Here is a 19,942-nt window from a genome sequence, read left to right on the forward strand (position 1 = left end):
CAAACAAATTTTATAACAGAGCAAAATAAGATGACAAATAATAATTATCACTTGATAGTCTAGTGGCAAGGAAACATCTAAACCAATAAAGCAATGGATGTAATCATTTTTATACAGGTACGAACAAAATCAGTGACTAATATAGGTAAGTGCTTATTAACAACTGAAAGTCAGCTAATTAAGGATGTCATAAAAGCATTTAATTCCTTGAAATTGCTAGGGGGAAAGTGGTTCTAAAATGAAGAATTTCTTTAAAATGAAAACAATATGAACTTTTAAATAAATAATCATCTTAAGCTGCCTTAAGTCTTCTGAAACCAAGAAAGTATAAACGTTATAAAAATGTTGCTTTTAAAATGTGTTCTTGTGGAATGTAGCTAGGAAATTAGATAGAGATAGTCTCTTTAAGTTTAATTAAAATTAAATATTATGTTTTTCAGTCTTCACATTGTTCTTGTGGGACTCAGTTGAACATTTAAATATAGAAATTTGTATTTTCATGTGCGTTGAGTGTCCATACTTATCTTTAAGACTAATACTTTAGTCCAAAAATCAGACACCAACAGTAAATAGATGAATAATTTTGTGACTGAACAAGCATGGGCTATGCACATGATGTAAATGTTGCATTGTTTTTTGGATTTTGCTTCACTAATGAAAGTGAAAACTAAATATTTGAAAAATAAATTCAGGAAATAGAGTTAATATAAGCACATTTTTTACAAAGAGCTTAAAATGGTTTGACGTATGCCTTATCTTTTGTTACAAAATACTTGCTAGTAAACAGGAGCTACGTATCCCCATTTTACAATTGTAGAAATACAGGCAAAGACTTGGACTTGTCCAAGGTCACCGATCAAAGGGAGAGTGGATTTCTGACCCTAAGAATTAGTGAAAAGAGGCACAAAATTTCAATGTATGTTTACAGTTTAAATTAGGTGAATCTACCATGCTCACCATGATTTCTTATTGAAATGTTGCCCAAGCCTAAGTAGACTTATTGAGCAAGAACATGTGACTTATTAAGCTTATAAAATATATTGGCAAATGGAAAATATTTTAAATCATTAAAAATAAATTGAAAAATTACCAGTCTGTTTATTATAATGAACATGCTTCCCATGAATAAAAGTTTCTTTTTACTAGACCAGTAAAAGAAAAAGTCTAAAAGAAACATGTGACAAAAATGAATTTTCAGTCGATACCCTGGAAAGAAGTCAAGAAAATCTTTCTGCCGTGCCCAGACATGGCTACATAAGGAATCAGTCAACACTGGCAGCAGTTTTAACATATGATCACATCTATTTCAGAATAGGTTGCCAATTCATAAAGTTGCCAGATTTTCCTGCTTAATAGGTAGATACTTATGTTTGGGCTTAATTTTATCTAAGCCAAAAGTATTGTATTAGAAGTAAGGCACAAATTAAAATAAGGCCTTTTCAAGGTTTACCACAAAATAGGTGATCCAATCAGTCTGATCCTCGTGGCCGATAAGATGATCTGTGTGTTTGCTGCATTGTTATTTTACTGTGGCTCTTGTTTTTCACTTTCTTGGTAGCCAGAATGCTCAGATTGCCTACCATGTGTAGACTTGGCTGTGATTTCCTAAGCTTAACTTAAAAATGCTGTTAAGTTACTGCATGCGGTCTCTTGTGAATAAGGAGAAGCTTTTATTGCAAAATCCAAAATAAGAAATGAAAAATGGGTTTAAAGGCTTTTTTTACCCAGTCTTCAAAACATTTATATATTTGTCTCTAACCTATTTGGCTGTAGAATCAGAAATATTCTTTCCGAACTGCATATACACTTATAAATTTTTAAAATACAGTATTTAGTTAATACAAACTCATAAAATACACGGAAAGCATAAGAACATATAAAAAAGTAAAAATCACTCCCGGTGGCACCACATGGAGAAATTTACATTTCTGAAGATATATATAGTATTTTCAAAATTGTATCATAACTGTTGATGATGTTTTATATCATGTGCATTTCTCCACATCAATGAATATTTTTGAAACATGATTTTGATGGATTCACGTTATTTTATATTATGAATATTATATAATTTATTTAAACTTCCCTCAATTTTTGTACATGAACATATTTTCCAATTGTTCACTGTTGCTTTCAGTGCTGTAAATGTCTTGGTACGTGACACTGTGTCCTCACCTCTGTTAATCTTTTAAAATATATTCCTTGGAATGGAATTACTGTCTCAAAGGATATGAAGCATTTTAAGAATCTTGATAACTCTTCCTAGCTTACATTCCAGAAAGTTTATAGTAGTTCCATACCTCCACCTGTATGTAAAGGAATATCTAAAGATATTTTGGGCATCATTGAACATTAAAAGAATAAAAGTAATAAACATTTGACAATTTGGTAGCTGAAAAAATGCTAACTCAATGTTATTTTAATTTCTGTTTCTTTGATACCTACTAAAATCTAACAGTTCTTTATAGGTTTATTAATTAATTATATTTGCATTTAAAAAACTTGTCTGCTCATATATTTGCCTTTATTGATATTAAGAATTCTATATGTTTGGAATATATTGCTATATTTGTTTAATGTACTTTAGCAGTTATCAATAGCTTAATATTTGTAATTTGCATTTTATTAAACATTTTTCTGTACAAGTTTTGAATGTTTTGTACTCAAAGCTATGAATATTTCTTTATGATTTCTTTTTTTCATGCATAGAAAGGGCTTCTCTATCTTATAATAAATTAAAATTTTGCTTACATTTTTTTCTTATAGTTTTTATGCATCCCTTTTTAACCATTTCTTAATCCACTTGGAATTTACTTTGATGTAGGTGTGAAGTGTGATACAATTTCTTTTTCCTAATAGCAGTGTTCTCAGTATGAGTTTAACTTTCATACTTTCCTTCTCTGACTGTGATGTTTCCTTTTTCATGAATTGAACTTGTATCTATACTAGGTCCAATTTTTAGTGCTATATGCTTTGTTCTATTGAGCTGCCTGTCAATTTATCTTTTAGTAACTGGTTAACCAAGCCTCTGTTATTTCACTCTTTTTCTAAACTTTCTTATCAATTATTATTTTCCATTTATATCTCTATATGAACTTTAGTGTAATTTTGCCGATTAAAAACATCCCATTGAGATGTGACCTGTTCATCAATATGAAAAGAACTGATATCTTCTCCAAATTCAATTTTGTCATTTAAGTATGTGGTCGGTCTCTTTATTTGTTCATATTTTCTTGTATATTAATAGTAGTTCATATCTTTCTTTCTTTATGTACTTTCTTGATGTTTTATGCTTTTCATGGTAAATGTGAATGGAATCCCATTGTATCCTCTAGTTGGTTATTTTAGTGGACCAGTTGTCCAAAACTTCCCAAGCAATACTAATCACAGAGCTACACAGCAGAGATTCATGCTCTACCCCTGATTTCAGTGAAAGTGCATGGGCATAAGACTTCACAACAGAAACATTATTTGGATTGCTAAATAATAACACATTATTATTCTACAGATAATATAGTATAATAATATAATATAATAGCACATTATTTATAATTTGACAAATTCCCTGTTTTCTACCCACTTTCATATGCTTTTTCTTATACAGATTTGGTTTTATTCCCACTCTTAATATTATTTTTAGCTCTTTCTTCTAATAGTTATTTTTACACATGTTCTTTCTATCTCTGGTCCCATTATTACTATTTCATCAACAATTGGTTTTTTCTTTTATGTTGGAATAAATTCCCTGTTACATTATAGGAAATGAATTTGTGCCATTTTAGTGTTTTCCTGGTGTTGCAGAAGGTTGACAGGGGAAAAAAGTGGTACTTCCTCTCCTACAGACTTTGTTTTATACATAAAGTTCAATCTCCTAGACTTTATCTTACATATAAAGCTCAAACTAGCTTAATGGAAACTTTCATCGCTCATATCATTTAAACCTAAGAAATAAATTTTTCTAAGTTATATCAACTTTTATTTTAATATCCGAAAAGTAAAGAATTCTTTAAGTGAACTGTTATGATGTTGTAGAACCATATTTATTAACTTGAGAAGATTATTAGTGATTTATTATTATGTAGAAAAAGCAGGTCACCAAATAATGGAGTAGTATAATTCAGTTTATGTAAAGCATAAAATAACATCTAGAAAAACATATATACATGCACAAAATTGTAAAGAATGGTTATCTTTAGGAGACAGGTTTATGGATGATTTTTTAAATTATTTTTGCTTATCTTTATTTTTCTAATTTATCTGAAACAGGCATGTATTACTACTCACATGATAAAGATCAAAATCATTAGCATGTTTTAGCAGAAAATATCTCAACTTGAGGAGTATAGATAAATCACATTAGGCTAAACACATATATCTAAGTATAAGAAAATACACTGGCTACTTTTCCAAGACAAGCCTGTGAATATTTTGAGCTTTCATTGAAAAGTTTTGAATAGGTTCGGTAGACATATTGCCAACACACAAATCCTTGCTGGGAAAGCAGACACAGTCCTCAGTATCTAAGGAACAATAAATGTAATTGCTCACCTCCAAACTCTTCCTTAGTACTATGAGAAGTGCATATTGAATTGGATGTCTGACCACCAAAACAAGCATGTGGAGGACAGGGCTCTCTTTGTTCTCTTACATTATCCATTATATTCAGTCTTTCCATTTCCTTTGATAATTTTACGATTTGATTTTTTTTCAGTATAGTGCCCTAAGGATCTACTTTTTCATCTCTTTAACTTTATCCTTAAATAAGGAGGTCACCTGGACTCTAGTAACTTATATCTTTCCAGAATTCTCTGTCTCTAACAATATGAATTCATGTGCTGTCCTATTTGATAATAAGTTGCAATTTAAGTTTTGAGACCGTAAAAAGTACTTTTATTTTTAAATATTTGCAGAGAGGAGAAAACCAATGTAACTCTTCTAACACTAGAAAACAACTGAAATTGGAAAATAAGTGGTTTGGGGGAAAATAATATATATGCTTAAAAAAGCAGTATGGTTTTAGGTCATTTGGCTATATCTGAAGTGATTAACAGTAAGTATAATATTTGAACTATAACTATATCCTAAACAAGCCTATTATCTGCCTTACTATAATTAGCTAAATTATCTTTCACACATGTCTTTGCATATATACCAGATAAAAGTTAACATTCCAGATAGGTAAAAACAGGTTATATCATAACACAATTTGACAGCAAGCTAATCCTTAACATTGAATGACAGGAAAATCCTCAGAGAAAATCTACCATGTATGATATTATAGACTGTATACTATTCTCATGGGCAGATTTAATTTTACTTGGAAAGTTTTCCTTAGTTAGCTAATCAAGGTTTGGGGTTGGATCACTTGGATAATAAACTCAGCTTTCTCATCAAACAAAGACAGACATTTACAATAGAATACTTGAAGAAATAAAGGACTGTTTTGGCTCAGGGATGTGTTCACAGGAGTTCTTTAATCAAAAGCTGATTCTCTTCTTAAAGGAACTCATATTTCTGATTTTGTTTTTTTATTCTCTGAGAGAGGACTTCTATTATTTTGTTTCCAGTAATGGATGGTTATGACTGCTGTAACTGTCAACCTTTTTTGTCACTGCCGCTTCCGTCTTACGCATGTCTGACTGTCAAATGATTTAGTGGGTGATAATTGCTCTGATGACACTAGACTGTCTCCAGGGGTTTCCAAGTTCTTCTCTAAGTGGTCACCAGCCACTTACCTTTCTTCACTCACCCACCCCCCAACCTCTTTCACTTCAATTAGATATATGTGTTTATTACATACTCTGCTTTAATATTTTCATTTAAAATATACTCACTATATGAAATACATTCAACACTTTTCAGTCAACTCAGCAGACTATCTCCTTTCCTTTTTCAAAAGAAATCTAGATAAGAGGAGACAGTAGGGTGAAAACAGAAAGTGTGAAAAGTGAGGGGCTGGCCCTGTGGCGTAGCGGTTAAGTGCGCGCGCTCTGCTGCTGGAGGCCCGGGTTAGGATCCAGGGTGCGCACAGACGCACCACTTGTCAGGCCATGCTGTGGCGGCGTCCCACATAAAGTAGAGGAAGATCGGCATGGATGTTAGCTTAGGTTAGCTTAAGGCCAGTCTTCCTCAGCAAAAAGAGGAGGATTGGCATGGATGTTAGCTCAGGGCTGATCTTCCTCGCAAAAAAAAAAAAAAAAAGTGTGAAAACTGATATGACCCTTGTGCTACGGTGAGCTGTCACCAAGAATAAGTCCCTAGTGACCTGTGCAGACCCTCCGTGAGAGGCCAGTTGGGCTCTCAAACCTTTGGTTCCGCAATTTGCCACTTCTGGGTGCCCATGCCCTCCTCTACCTGGAACATTTCAGTCCCTCTCCTCAAGTCTCTCTTTGTCAAAGTCTTACTCAAGGACTTTAAAGATTCATCTCTAATTCTGTTCCTTTTTCTCTGCCTTTCCAGATTTCTATCAACTGACTTTTCTCCTCCTCTGAAGTTCCTTAGTGAAATATGCAGGTATAATTTGCCTTGGAAAAGTCCACTTTGAGAAATCTAGTTTTAGAATCCTAGTCTTCAGACTTAGATCTGTCCTTATTTTCTACCTGAAGTTTCTTATTCTAAGGACCACTCTATTTCTTCTGCCTGTCATATGTTTGGCCACTTTATAGCATTAAAGTGTGTGTGTGTGTGTGTGTGTGTGTGTGTGTGTGTATTTTGTCAGAACACTGCTGCTAGACTATATTGTAGGATGCAGGTGATAAATTGTTGATCAACATGAAGCGGAGACTTTCTTTAGGGTAAGGGCAAAATCAGAGTCATTTTTATAATTAAAATATTTATAATGATATTTTCAGTAGGAAATGAGCACTTTGATTTTTTTTTTTTTTGGTTTAAAAAACTTGAGCAAAAGAAATGCTAAGTTTATCTATATCTTCCATGTGGTAGTTATCAAAATTTAATTTCCATTATCTGAGTGTAAAGAAAAATAAAGGAATATATATATATATACACATACATATATGCATATTTTCATATATGTATGTGCTCAAGGTAAATACAAGATGGAATATATTGAAACAGAAATGTTTAAGGTTACCTGAAATAATATAAAGCAAATTTATCTCTGTTTTGGTAGCAAGTGAAAAAGCCACTTCATGAAGAATATTTTTTCAGGATAAATGTTAGAGTAGCCTTAAAAAAAAGATTTACTAATGTCTTCTTGTTGTGCATCATGTGTACAATTCATTCCTGAAATTTGTTTCTTGGTTTTATCACTATAAAACACTCACACCAAAACAGACCTGGCAAATACTTTTAAATGGAAATAAACAAAATGTTAAAACTAAAGAAACTAAAATTCACAGAAACAGAAAAAAATTTCTGTATTTTATTATTTTAATTGATTTAAAATTGTGTAAGCACTTTGATAGATTCTATTTTATATAGGATTTACTGGTTTTCAAAGTATATAATACAAGAAGAAAAGTGAACCTAGCTTCTTTTTTCTTGTTCATTGGAGCTATCACATCTCATCTATCAGACCTCTAAGTAGAATTTTAAAAGTGGGGTACTCTCTCACGCCCAAGGACTATGTAATTAGCATATGAATGTGTAACGGATTGTTTGAAGTAACAATTAAGGGAACAATACATAAAGGAACTGAAGAGAGCTACCAACACCTGGGAATCTTGTATTGAAAAACGCTTTCTCAATGTAAGTAATTAAAAACCAAGGACAAATGCTCATTGTGTAGCATCGAAGCCCTACAAGGAAAGCTAAAATCTGCTGATATTTTGTTGTCATCTTTTAGACTGAACCACTAAAACAAAAGCTTACTGTTTGATTGATTTCAATGGAATACTTGTTAAATGTAGGTTTTGTTAGGTATTTGAATCTCCTGAAATCTTCAAAATGCATTTATGTATCAAAAATGTCTTACTTTTAAAAAAATATTTATATTTAAAACATATAATAGATGATGATAAATCTTTTCCCTATGGGTCAGTGCAAAGTTTCAGAGGAAAATTCCAACTGATGGCCTGGTCAATTCAGGTATACAGTCAATTCTCTATAATTTATTTGTCCAAATAATTCTGCAGATCAAGCTCTAACCCAATGTATTGCTTTATTTTGTTTCTCTTGAAGGCATACATGCTGTAGCGGTTTCTGCTCAGACAAAGCACCTTAAGAGAGTAACCAATAGCTTAGGATTGTTAGGAATCCTTGATATTGGGGAAGGCTCAGTGGAGTATGAGGCAGGAGCCATGCGTTATTGTTTCCATTTTTGTCGCTCACTATCTGTACAAACCACTTATATTTCTTTGGCATGAATTACCTTATCTCTAAAATAGGTAGATTGTTAAAGTCTGAGTCAAATGACCTTTGAGGCCATTTCTAACATCCAATTGTATATATTCCTTGATCTTGAAGAAACACTTGTCCCCAGAATTTAAGCTTAAATGACTATCATTCTAAGGGAAACTCTATTTGAAAAATAAATTATGAACCTAATATTTAGTTTTTAAGTGGAAAAACAAATATATGCATGAATATTCATAGCAGAATTACTCATAATAGCCAAAAAGAGGAAATAGCCCAAGTATCCATCAGTTGATAAATGGATGAATAAGTATGGTATATCCATTGTCAAAACAAAAATTGCACCAGACGAAGTTAAATAGGTAAGGAAGACTTTATTCAAGGCCATTGCAATAGCTGAGAGAAGCCAGAACCAAGTTGGAACTCAACTCTGATGAAGCAGAGGGGGTAAGGTTTTTTAAGGACTGGGCCCCCTTGGAAAAGTATTGCAGGGCGTTAGGGGGAAGTCATAGGCCATCTATGTTTGCTTCTTGGCTTTACCTAAAGGAAAAATAAACACGTATCTTTATGACAGAAGGTAGTTTTTGCAAGTTGGAGCAAGGCACCCCACCAAAGTTAGGCTCCTACACTCCCACAGAAGCTGGGAGATGAGTGCTGTTTCCTTTTATGGTTACATTTCAAACAGATGGTTCCTCCGTCCTTGAGAAGTACATTCCTGGTTGTTAAACTGGTGTGTGGCTATTAAAAAAGATTTAGATCTCAAAGAGGTAGAGAAAGAATGTACACTCACAAGTTTTCTAAACTAAATGCTCTAAGAAAAGGGGGGTCAGGGGCCTAGAATCAGGAAGAAGCCTGTCCAAAGTTTAGTCAGCCGAGGGGAACTTTAAGGCCATCTTGGTCACCATACAATGGAGTGTTATTAGGCAATAAAACGGAATGAAGTACTGACACATGCTACAACATGGATGAACCTCAAAAACATTAATTATGCTAAGTTAAAGAAGCCAGTCACAAAAGGTCATATATTGTGTGATTCTGTTTATATGAAATGCCTAAAATATGCAAATCTATAGAAACAAAGTAGATTAGTGGTTGCCTAGGCCTAGGGGATGTGGGGTTGGGGTTGGGAGTGGCAGCTAAAGGGTATGGGATTTCTTTTGGGGGTGATGAAGATGTTCTAAAATTGTTTGTAGTGATAATTGCACAACTCTGTGAATATACTAAAAGCCATTAAATTGTACACTTTAATGGGCACATTATATGGTGTGCAAACTATATTTCAATAAAGCTGTTATAAAAACAAATACATGTGAAATGTGCTACATGGCCAATGGAACATTTACCTATATTTATGAATAATAAAAATTTTAAAACAAAAACAAAATTCTTATTTCTCCAAGGTAAGTTTTGGTTTTGAATAATCTATGGGTTCAGAATGTATATTTCTGGTAGCTGGCCTACTTTTTAGTTTTTATAAAATAATTTAGCAGTTATTTATTACCATATTGCATTAATCAGAGAGTATATGATGTGGAAGAGAGGAAAATAATTTCTGCAATATCCTTAGATATTTGCATTCTTGAAATTGGGAACTGTCGATAAAGAGAAAACAACTGTGTAGAGAAAATAATAAGAAATAGAGTTTCTTTTGCCACATGATGAGAAAGATAAATATATTTATGGTGTGGTATGGCATAAATTAATCTTTGCATTCAAATGAAAGCTATATTGACAGAACCCCAATTTATGAGTAAGTAATGTTCCACAAGTCCATTTGTAAACTAGCTATTTGTAGCCTTTTCTACAGAAAGAATTTTGTCACGACTGATCAGGTTCCAAACCTAGCTCACAGAGGTTTGTTTTACCCACACTGTAGCTGACAAGGAGTACTAATATTAGTACAGTCTGCGGTTAAGGGACAATGGCGCAGGAAAAAGGAGAATGAATCATAACATCCTCATTTCTTGAGTGCCGGCATGGCTCCAGGCAAAATTTTGAATTAGGCAGAGTACGACTTTGGCTTCCATCCATTTTTCTTTCTACATCTCTTGCCCCATATTCAAGATCTAGATCCTCTATCGCTAGGTCATGAGGTGTCCACAACTTTCATGAGGAGGTCCACTTTTATGATGCCCCAAGCTTCCCACTGCATTACTCCACTCAGGCATCTCTGTTCCTCCGAGATTTACCTATACTGTCTAACATAACCTCTCTTCCACGTTCCAGTCGACATACACACATTTAAATACCCATTCCCACAAGGCAGCTAATTTTGTTTTGCATTACAAAAGAAGCAAATTTTGAAAATGTCATAACTTCTGGATCCCCCAGAAGGATTTACAGATAAGACTTGGGGTGATAACCTACAAGTAACTCTAATCAATAGGAGGTAAGACAAGCTGTCCTTTCTGACCCCAGTCTCTCTTTGGGATGAACCTCTCTGGGTTGCTCCTGCTTTACCCAGAATATTTTCTTTCTCTTTGCCTGAACTTCAGCATTTTTTAAATGTACCCCCTCAAATTTACACTAACTACCAGAAAAGGGACAATGAAGACTATAATGGTGGTAGTTGGAATTGAGAGGAAACATTGGGAAGGTGACACGGAAAGGAGTGACCGAGGGCCATTTATGGTATGAATGATGTGGGCATCTTATATTTTTTTAACTTGGACAGATATATTTTGTTACACATTGATCAGTTCGTTTTTCTTGGTTATAGATTGGGCTTATGGATACTACAGACAACAGCGAAAACTTGTTGAAGAGATTGGCTGGTCCTATACAGGTAAACATTTTATTATATAGTGAGATGCAACAGAAAATTTTATTGTTTTGTAACTATTTCTATGTGTAAAAGAAAACTTTGTAACTCAACACATCATTTTAACTTAGCTACATGGATATGCAATTAGATTAATTAATAAAAATGTATCAGATGCAAAATGATTTTTAGTGGACTTTCTATTAGCAAATTGGATGGTGTAGGGCATATTGGTATCAGATAGAACTGGATTTGAATCCCAGGTCCACACTAGCTATATATCTCCTTGGAAAAAATGCATAACCTTCCTGAGGCTCAGTGTTTTCATGTGTGGAATGGAGGGTTGTTCTGAGCATTAAATGAGATAAATGAAGTTGGCATAGTGCCTCCTTATAAATAGAGAGCTCTCAATAAATGTTAAATACTATTGTTGTTATGGTCACAGTAGTGATTTTTTTGTTCATTTAACAAATTTTGATGGGATTCTTGCTCTCAGAAGGGGCTTCTTTCTGAATTACTGTGCTGAGTTTGTTGGAATCAGAGTCTAAAATGATTTTGTACGACTGCCAGACTTGGCTTAGAGCATCATGAATAGCTGAAGTTGGCTTAAAATAGTTACAAGCAGAAATCCTGATCAGAAACCCTCGGTGAGAAAAGAAGCCCTAGGCCTGATGGGAAGAGCATGGCTGGAATCTGGATGCCTGGTGACCATCTGAGACAGAGTTGAGGAGTAGAGTTGGGTACTCATTAGAAATAAAATTGGGTTGATAAGATGGAATTGGATTAGTAGGGCTTTAACATGAACCTAGCCAATTTGGACTTTATTTTATAGATTAAGGGCAGTAGCATGATGGATTTTGTAGACAGGCATGCATTTTATTTCTTATTTTGTTCTTTCTTTAAAAGTAGCAAATATTCATTGTAGAAGATTTAGAAAATATGTTCAGGCACAAAGAGGAATATAAAAATCACTCTTCAACTCTTTCCATGATATCCTCTAAAAAAAATTGGTGTATTCCTTTCGGGCTGGTTTTTATTATTTCATGTTTGTATATTTTATACATAGAGTTATGCATCCAGTTTAGTCTAGAAATTATTTTTGAGCATTTCCTCATTTCATTGATGATTCTTGTTGATCATGGTACTGAATGTCTGCCTTATATTCCATTGAGTAAATGTTTTATTTTTAACTATCCCTTATTTTTGGATATTTAAGCTACTATAAACAATTACAAATAGATGAACAGATTGATATAAGTTTTTATTTGTATTTTTATCATTTCTTTATGAGAGAATCCTTGATATGTAATAACTGAATAGAAAAAAAATAAAGGCTTTCACAATTCTTGATACACATGGTCTAATTGCCTTCCAGAGGTTACACTAGTATATAAGTATGTGACTATCCATGAATGCTATCCAGGATTTATGATTGTCATTTTGAAAATCTTTACTAATTTGATAGCTTAAAAAATGACATTTTATTTCAATTTGTTTTGTTTGATCACCACCCAAGTCAAGATTTTAATTTCTATTAGCCATTTGTATTACCCCTTCTATGAAATAAGTTAAATTAGAACATGGAAAATAATCAAGATATTCATCAGAGCAAGAAAAATGAACAAATTAAGGCATACCTATACAGTGGGTTACTTTCAGACGGGTATGAGGTAGATCTGTATCATATTGTATGGAAGGACCTGCCCTTAATTTACCCATTTATAATTATAAACCATATATCTAAGGAATACTGTTTTTTTATTTTTAATTTTTAATTTTTTTAAATCCTGAGAAATATACAAGCAAAAATTATCCATGATTCTATGCCACTTTTAATTATTTAAATGCAGTTCTTTCTTTTTCTTCTGTTTTGTTTATGTTTTGCTATTACATACCCAATGTAATGAACATCCTCAAACTCTAGTTATTTGAGAAATTTTTTTTTTCAGAAAAATGGATGGTAATAAAAAGGGTTATTGTATCAAAGTGCCTAAATATTTATGGTTAGATAATTATATAATTAATAGCAATGGTCAAATTAATTTCAGAAAATTGTGTTAATTTATTCATTTCCCCACATTTTCACCAATACTAATTTTAAAAACTTTGGTTAATTTGATTGACAAAAAGTAGAGTCTCATTTTTAAGTTGCATTTTCCTGATTACTTAATTTCTTAAATTATCCCAAACAACAAGGTCTAGGTTAGGGTTTTGGGAGGACATATGATAGATAAATACTACTTGAGATAATGGTTAAGTGAATAGGAATGGTAGAAGACAGGAATAGCTAGTACTAAAAAATGGACAATCCATTTTTTTATCCTAAAAAATTTCACTTGTGTTTTTATTGAAAATGTACATGTTATTTTCTATTTGAATAAATTTGCATCTAAGTTTCTCTGGCCCTGGGCCAATTTTTCTCTATTATATGTGTAACTCATACAACATAAAGATTTTAAAGTAAGTTATTTTAATAGGTAAAGATAACTTTTAAGTACCTTTAAATTATATTTAAAGTGAGAATTTTAAGTAAAGTATTTAAACAGAAGAAGAAAAACATTTTCCCTTGGTCTGACTTTATTAAAATAATACTGAGGCTAACATAATATTAACAATAAAATAATCATCAAGCAAGAACAAAGACAAAGACAAATCCAAAGAAAAAGGTAAAAATTTGTAGAAAATGATTGCTAACATGTTTGTCTACTTCTGAAACATTTGGGAATTTTGAGTATTCAAATACATTTCTGATTATATAGCTCAAGTATATTGTTACTTTTAATGAATTATTTAAGAAATTCCCCTAAAATTACTTTGATTATAATAAAGAAAAGCCAAAATGCTTCTCCTAAAAATTTTTTTGGCATCATGCTATATTCTTTAAAGATAAATATCACTTATTTTTACAGAAAGTTGGTTTTAGTTAGATAGTAATATATATGCATTGATATGAAAGAAACTTTTCATCTCTGTTTTTATATGTACTACCAATTGGGTTCTAAATTTATTAACTGATGTAACAAAGTATTGTATTGTTGTCTTTTCAAAATCTTTTTATACTTTGTAACTTTGTATCCAACAACTATAATCCATTTTGTCTTTCTTTTTCTCCAAAATCAGAATCCTAGTGTTTTGTAAAAGTGACAGCTCATTTTTACCTCCCTAATAATTATGAGAAATATGTTAGTTAAGACTATGAATGCTTGGAGCACAACCCTAACCACGGAAGATGACATCAGGATGGACAGGCCCCTGATTCTCCGGGAAAATATCTGCTGATGTCACCATCTGGATATTATTTAATACAGGATATCTTTTTAAAAGATTTATTTAGGTAGCAGTAGTGGTTTGGGAATGCTGCTTCAAGGATAAACTTTTCTCCAAGGAATTTTTCATAAAGATTAAACCTCTTCGTGTTTTAGCCTGTTACATTTGTATTTTTATTTTTAACTACTAAGAATATCACAAGCCATCTTTTAAAAATTCACCACTGTATTATTGTTTACATCATTTTTGCGGTGGATAAAAAGTAATATATAACTGTTGTAAAAAACTTGATATGCAGAGATATGTTCATAAAATAAAAATCATCTGGTTTAGTTTTGTTAACAACTAACTTCCTAGTTTCAAAAGTAGAACCGAAGCAGGTTATTTTCCCCTAACCAACGAATGTTTAAACAGAGAACACAGACATTTACCAAGTATGAGTAAGTGAAAAACAAGCTTTAATGCATCGTCATTCTCCCTAAACCTAGAATCAGAAAATGGAGGACCTACAGCCCAGAGAGAGAAAGGGTTACAGTTCTTACCATCCTAAGCAAGGGCCAATGTGTGTCGACTGATGGAGTGATGTGTGTTTTCCAGAAGCCCGGGGTCCCTGAGCAGCTGGGTGTGCCTCATCAGATCAGGAGAAAATAGCAGTTTTACCAGTGGGTTTAGGCAGATACCACAGTGCATATGCTATTATCTTAGGAGGAAGCCGCAGAGCTCTTCCTTTTAGTGGGCTAATTGCATATAGACATGGCATCTATAGAGTGGCCAGGCTCTCATGGATGGGTGTGTGCATAAATAATGCACAGTTCTTTGCTTTATAATCAAGTTGCACCATCTTGCTCTTAACTTAAGACCTATTGGCTTCAGCTCCTTTAGGAGACAGTCTAGTGATCGAAGGGATAGATTCATTAAAAAGGGTCATTTGCTGTGGAGTGGTCTGGTAGGTCTCAAAAGGCAATGTTCCGGAGTTGGGATGAGAGTGGAGTTTCAGATGAGGACGTTTTACAACTGCTTAGCGCAAACTGAGTGTGGGTTGATTATTTTGTCTGAATTCCTAGAGCGTCAAAAAGAAAACAAATGAAAGTTTTTGTCTAACTGAACGTCTCTCTCCCAAGCAAATCACACTGAAACCAAGTGTTTAAAATGTGGATTATTCACTATAAAGTTTATTATCTCTTTTTATTTTTAATACAAGTAGTTAAAGATTGGTATATTTTCAATTTCTATGCTTATTGTTTCACCTAAAAAATGAAAAACTATGCTAACTGTATAAAATTTAAGGATAAATTAGGTTTAAAATTCTTAAATTTAACTAATTGATGAATGGCTGAAGTAAGCTGGTTTTGACCACGCTTAGTCCTAGTTTTGTTCATAACAGCTTGTTGAGCTATATGTTTCTGTTCCGTCTTGCATTGTGCTATCATTTAAATTTGTCAGATTAGCTGCAATCTCAGAAGGAAGGACTTGCCCTTGAATATTTTTACATATAGAATTCTATTAATAAAAATTACTAAGACACTCATAACATCTGTCTGTAAAAGAGCTCATTGCTGTACCGTAAGCCATTTAAAAATATGATAGGCATGTCAAACATTATTTAAATGGAATCACTTAGGCTAAGGTTATTTATGAAAGATTACACGATTATAATATGTGAAGAAACAATAGAAATCCCTGCTGGCTACCAGAAGGGTGGAGAAACAGAGGATAGAAGAGGAGGAGAAGGTATTACTCTTTCTGTTGTATTTTTTTACACAGGTTAAAAACAACTTTTCTTTTCAGGATGTGTGCTATAATTATGCTGAGAAATGACAGGGTTGGTAAATACAGTCGACAGTCCCTTTTTTAAAGTCATTATGGGAAGATGAGCACTGAGACGAAAGAGGAAATTGTAAATCTGGGAATGTCAGTGCTAAAATCCAGTTCTTTTCATAGTAACTTCATTTCATTTAAGGGTTTCAGAAAATGAATTTCCTTCTTCCTATTAACCTTAAATTTTAGAGAATGCCCAAACTAAGACAATTCAGTGAAGAAAAAAGATTTTTGATATCATGAATACATAGCCAACGATTATCAAGTGAGATGTTAAAATATTTCTTCTATTTGAGTTGTTAGACCTCTGCAACTTCAAGCAATGGTAAGATCATCAGAATATGATGGACTTTGCTCTATTCTTAGAAGTAGTCACTATTGAAATGCAGTCTTTGTTTCCTGGACTTTTAAAAATATTCTGTGGTTTCTTTTTCAGTATATGTAAAGCAACTTGAAATTGAAAATTTTATATTGGTATATTCTCAAGTGTTCTTAAACCTAGACACCTTTAAAGTTTTAGTTAAAGAGTTGCCTTGGATACAAGTTAGGAAGGCCACACAGGAGTCACTATTAAACACCTGGCTGAATACCCCAGAATGAGGGAGTCTTTAAATATCCAATTTGATTGTTTCCTTAAATAGAATATCCTGTCTAAATAGTATTTCCATTTCAATAAATATATATACTAGAAGATACTACTTATGGAAAACAAAAGAGTCATAATACAAGGTTGTATATAGTGTGGTTTGATGTTTGGCATTTATTTTAGGATATATTTAGGTTTAGTGTTTTACTTCTCTAACCTAGGAGAATGTAGGCCAAACGTCACTCAGAAAGAAAATTTGAATCCATGTAGAATAATGGCTGATTTCTGGCTTGTCGGGGCCTCTTTTTACTTCTAGAATCTGAAATATCTTTTTACATATTATATTTTTCTCTTTGACTCATCATTCCTTATAGTAGACTACTCATTTCTCATTTCTTATTTATTTATTTATTTATTTATTGGTGAAGAAGATTGGCCCTGAGTTAACATCTGCTGCCAATCTTCCCCTTTTTGCTTGAGGAAGACTGTCCCTGAGCCAATATCTGTGCCAATCTTCCTCTACTTCTTGTATGTGGGACACAGTCACAGCATGGCTTCATGAGTGGTGTGGAGGTCCATCCCTAGGATCTGAAACCATGAAACCCGGGCCCCTGAAATGGAGCATGTGAACTTAACCACTATGCCACTAGGCCAGCCCCTCATTTCTCATTTCTAACTTAGGAGTGAAAAAGCAAGTTCCAGAACTCTGTGTATAGAATCATCTCATTTCTATAAAAAGTTATATATTAATATGGGCAACCTTTTGTCAGTGGTTACCGCTGAGGAATGGGACTATGGAAGGCCATAGGAGATAGGAGACTTCACCTCTTACAGCATACCGTTTATCTTGTGCTAGTTTTTTTAACAAGTATATTGAAACAAAGGTTTTCAACTTACTTAGATTAGTTTTAGCTCAAAAGGACAAAGTACTTGGATAAGAACTGCAGCTTTGTGTTTTCACCAGTCAGAAAGCAGGGTCTCTGCTTGGTGAGAGGATGTCATAGACATCTAATCAGAGCATGAGGGCACCCAGCGTCAGGCTTCCTGTATATCACTAACATGCAGACTGACCAGCAGCTGAACTGCTCTGTATTGCAGTTTACTTACCTGTAAAATGTTTTTAATAATGCCCTACATAATTGTGCATGGATTAAATAAATGTTGTAAGAAAGCTCTTTGAGCAAATATACTACAAATCCAAGTGATTATTATTTGGCGGTGTCTTACTTAACTTGAGCCCAAACAGATTGAACAAGTCTGGGCATATCTGGTAATCTCACAAGATTTAGGAGTTGATGTGCTTGAATGCATATTATAGACAGATATTTCCTATCATCTGTATGTTTTTAAAAGTTTAGCTAAGATTTATGTTGTGGGCAAACTTTTCTTGTGCTAAATGTGATGAGTAAAGTGTGCCTCTTTGTAGAGGCTTAATAGGGTTCAGTTAAGTGATTTAAAACTCAGAATGTGTCTGCAACTATCGCTTAGTATAGAATTGAAAAAAAAATAAAGATGTGGCTGCAGAAGAGCATCAAAAGTAAATAATCATTGCTAAATTGATCCATAGTAAAACTATACACTAATGAGTATTCCCCCATGAGTAAAGTTAAAATTGCAGAGATTATCTCATCTAGCCTCATAACTAACCCTGCTGACAGTACCTGGTAGAGTCTTGAATGGATTGGACAAGTCCTTTGGCAGCTCAAGATGAAAAAATCTAGCTGTTTCTCCTTCTGTCTGGGCTCAAACTTCTGGGCTTTGTGTCTGGGGTATTGTTCTCCTACCTTTTTCTGGACCTCCTTTATCTCACTTTCTATGCTCTTTACTTTGGAGTGCCCTAGTTCACATAATATATCTTTCAGCAAAAGAAAAGAAAAGAAACTATTCCATGGTTAATAAAAACCATCTAAGATTAAAACCATCAAAGATTAAAACCATCTAAGATAAAAACCATCTAAGTTTGTGTCTCACGCAAAATTCCTTCAAATGTTTTCAACTTGTAGGCAAAATACCATTGCAATTATTTTAAGTCAGCCTATGTCACCTTTTGATTTTATGAGTCAGTAAAGGCCGAGTGCAAGGCTTATTTAGTTAGTTTCCCATGTTTTCTGTATGGTAATTCTGACTATTTAAACCAAGGATTTTCAAAGAGCAGAAAGATGAAAAATATGTAAATGACTCTTTTCTTATGTTCAGAAAGATTCTTGAGTGAGCTCTATTTTCATGACTGAAGCACAGAATTGCAAAAATAATTTTGAAATATATTCAGGTGTGTTTAGGACTTATTGATTTTATTCCCTTTATCCATTGAATGTATATATGTATCTATGTGGCTATCTCTCTATCCTGCTATCTATGAATACCAGCTGTCTGTTTTGACCATGTAGTATGTTTGTTCAGGTAAGAAACTCCTTGGATGGGCCAGAGCTAGGACTTTTCCTGGCTGGAGTACAGAGGATTGTAGAGGTTCTTTGTGGCCTCTGAAACACTGGCCTCCAAACTGTTATAAACTGTGCAAGGAGCTTCTTAACTATCATGGAATATTCTGGGATACTTTTAACAGCTGCCTAGATTCATTCCTCAAACTATATAAGCCTTGGGTTCCATGAGGAAGGAAGAGAACTTGAGCCCTATTTAGAGACTGGTTCAGAGCAGAGTCTGATAACCTAGGGAGATGGGCATGATGGAAGTCAGAACCCAGGGAAAGGCAGTAGGGGACCCCTGAGAGACAGTTATCATGACTGAGAAAGAAACTTGGCAGCAGAAGCTGAGTGCCGAGTGGAACCTAGCATCTTCGGGAGCAGGTTCCAGATTCTGTGTGATGCTCCTGGCTTTGCGAGGCCGATTCCCATCCAGAGCCTCCTTCACTCTCAAATGCCTGTATGTGCTGTCCTGGAAAAAAGAGCCCAAGCAACTCTACTGTGGGGCTCCTTCTCAAAGAGCAGGAAGTGAGAAGAGGAAGACCCTGAGGGTTCCAAGATGGAAGCATGGGGCAGGCCAGCACAGGTGCAGGATACCAGTCTGGTCACCAGTCACCTGTAGTCAGGGAAGTGATTGACGATCTCCAGGGAAGGAGCAGCTTTGGACTTAAAATCAGATTCTTGTCCACATGGGCTAAACTTTATTCCTGTAAGAGATGTTATTCAGCTCTCTAATTTAACAGAATAACTTTTGATGACAAGTGAAGAAAGAGG

At 33.8% G+C, this 19,942-nt stretch overlaps 1 protein-coding gene across 3 annotated transcripts in view; it reads left to right on the forward strand.

Moving 5' to 3' along the window:
- The window catches only part of PTPRZ1 (protein tyrosine phosphatase receptor type Z1), a 177,039-nt gene that overhangs the window by 45,848 nt on the left and 111,249 nt on the right, over positions 1 to 19,942 (forward strand). For 2 of the 3 annotated variants that reach the window (XM_087430134.1, XM_087430138.1), the window contains exon 1: positions 10,887 to 11,101. In XM_087430134.1, coding sequence (XP_087286260.1) covers positions 10,954 to 11,101 — 148 coding nt within the window. In that variant the 5' untranslated portion in view covers positions 10,887 to 10,953. Of the gene's footprint in view, positions 1 to 10,886; positions 11,102 to 19,942 lie in introns of those variants that run through there. The other variant, XM_014785324.2, reaches the window with a different exon arrangement.

Source organism: Ceratotherium simum, chromosome 1, assembly GCF_057802395.1.
Source record: "Ceratotherium simum simum isolate JZ-2026a chromosome 1, ASM5780239v1, whole genome shotgun sequence".
Taxonomy (NCBI): domain Eukaryota; kingdom Metazoa; phylum Chordata; class Mammalia; order Perissodactyla; family Rhinocerotidae; genus Ceratotherium; species Ceratotherium simum.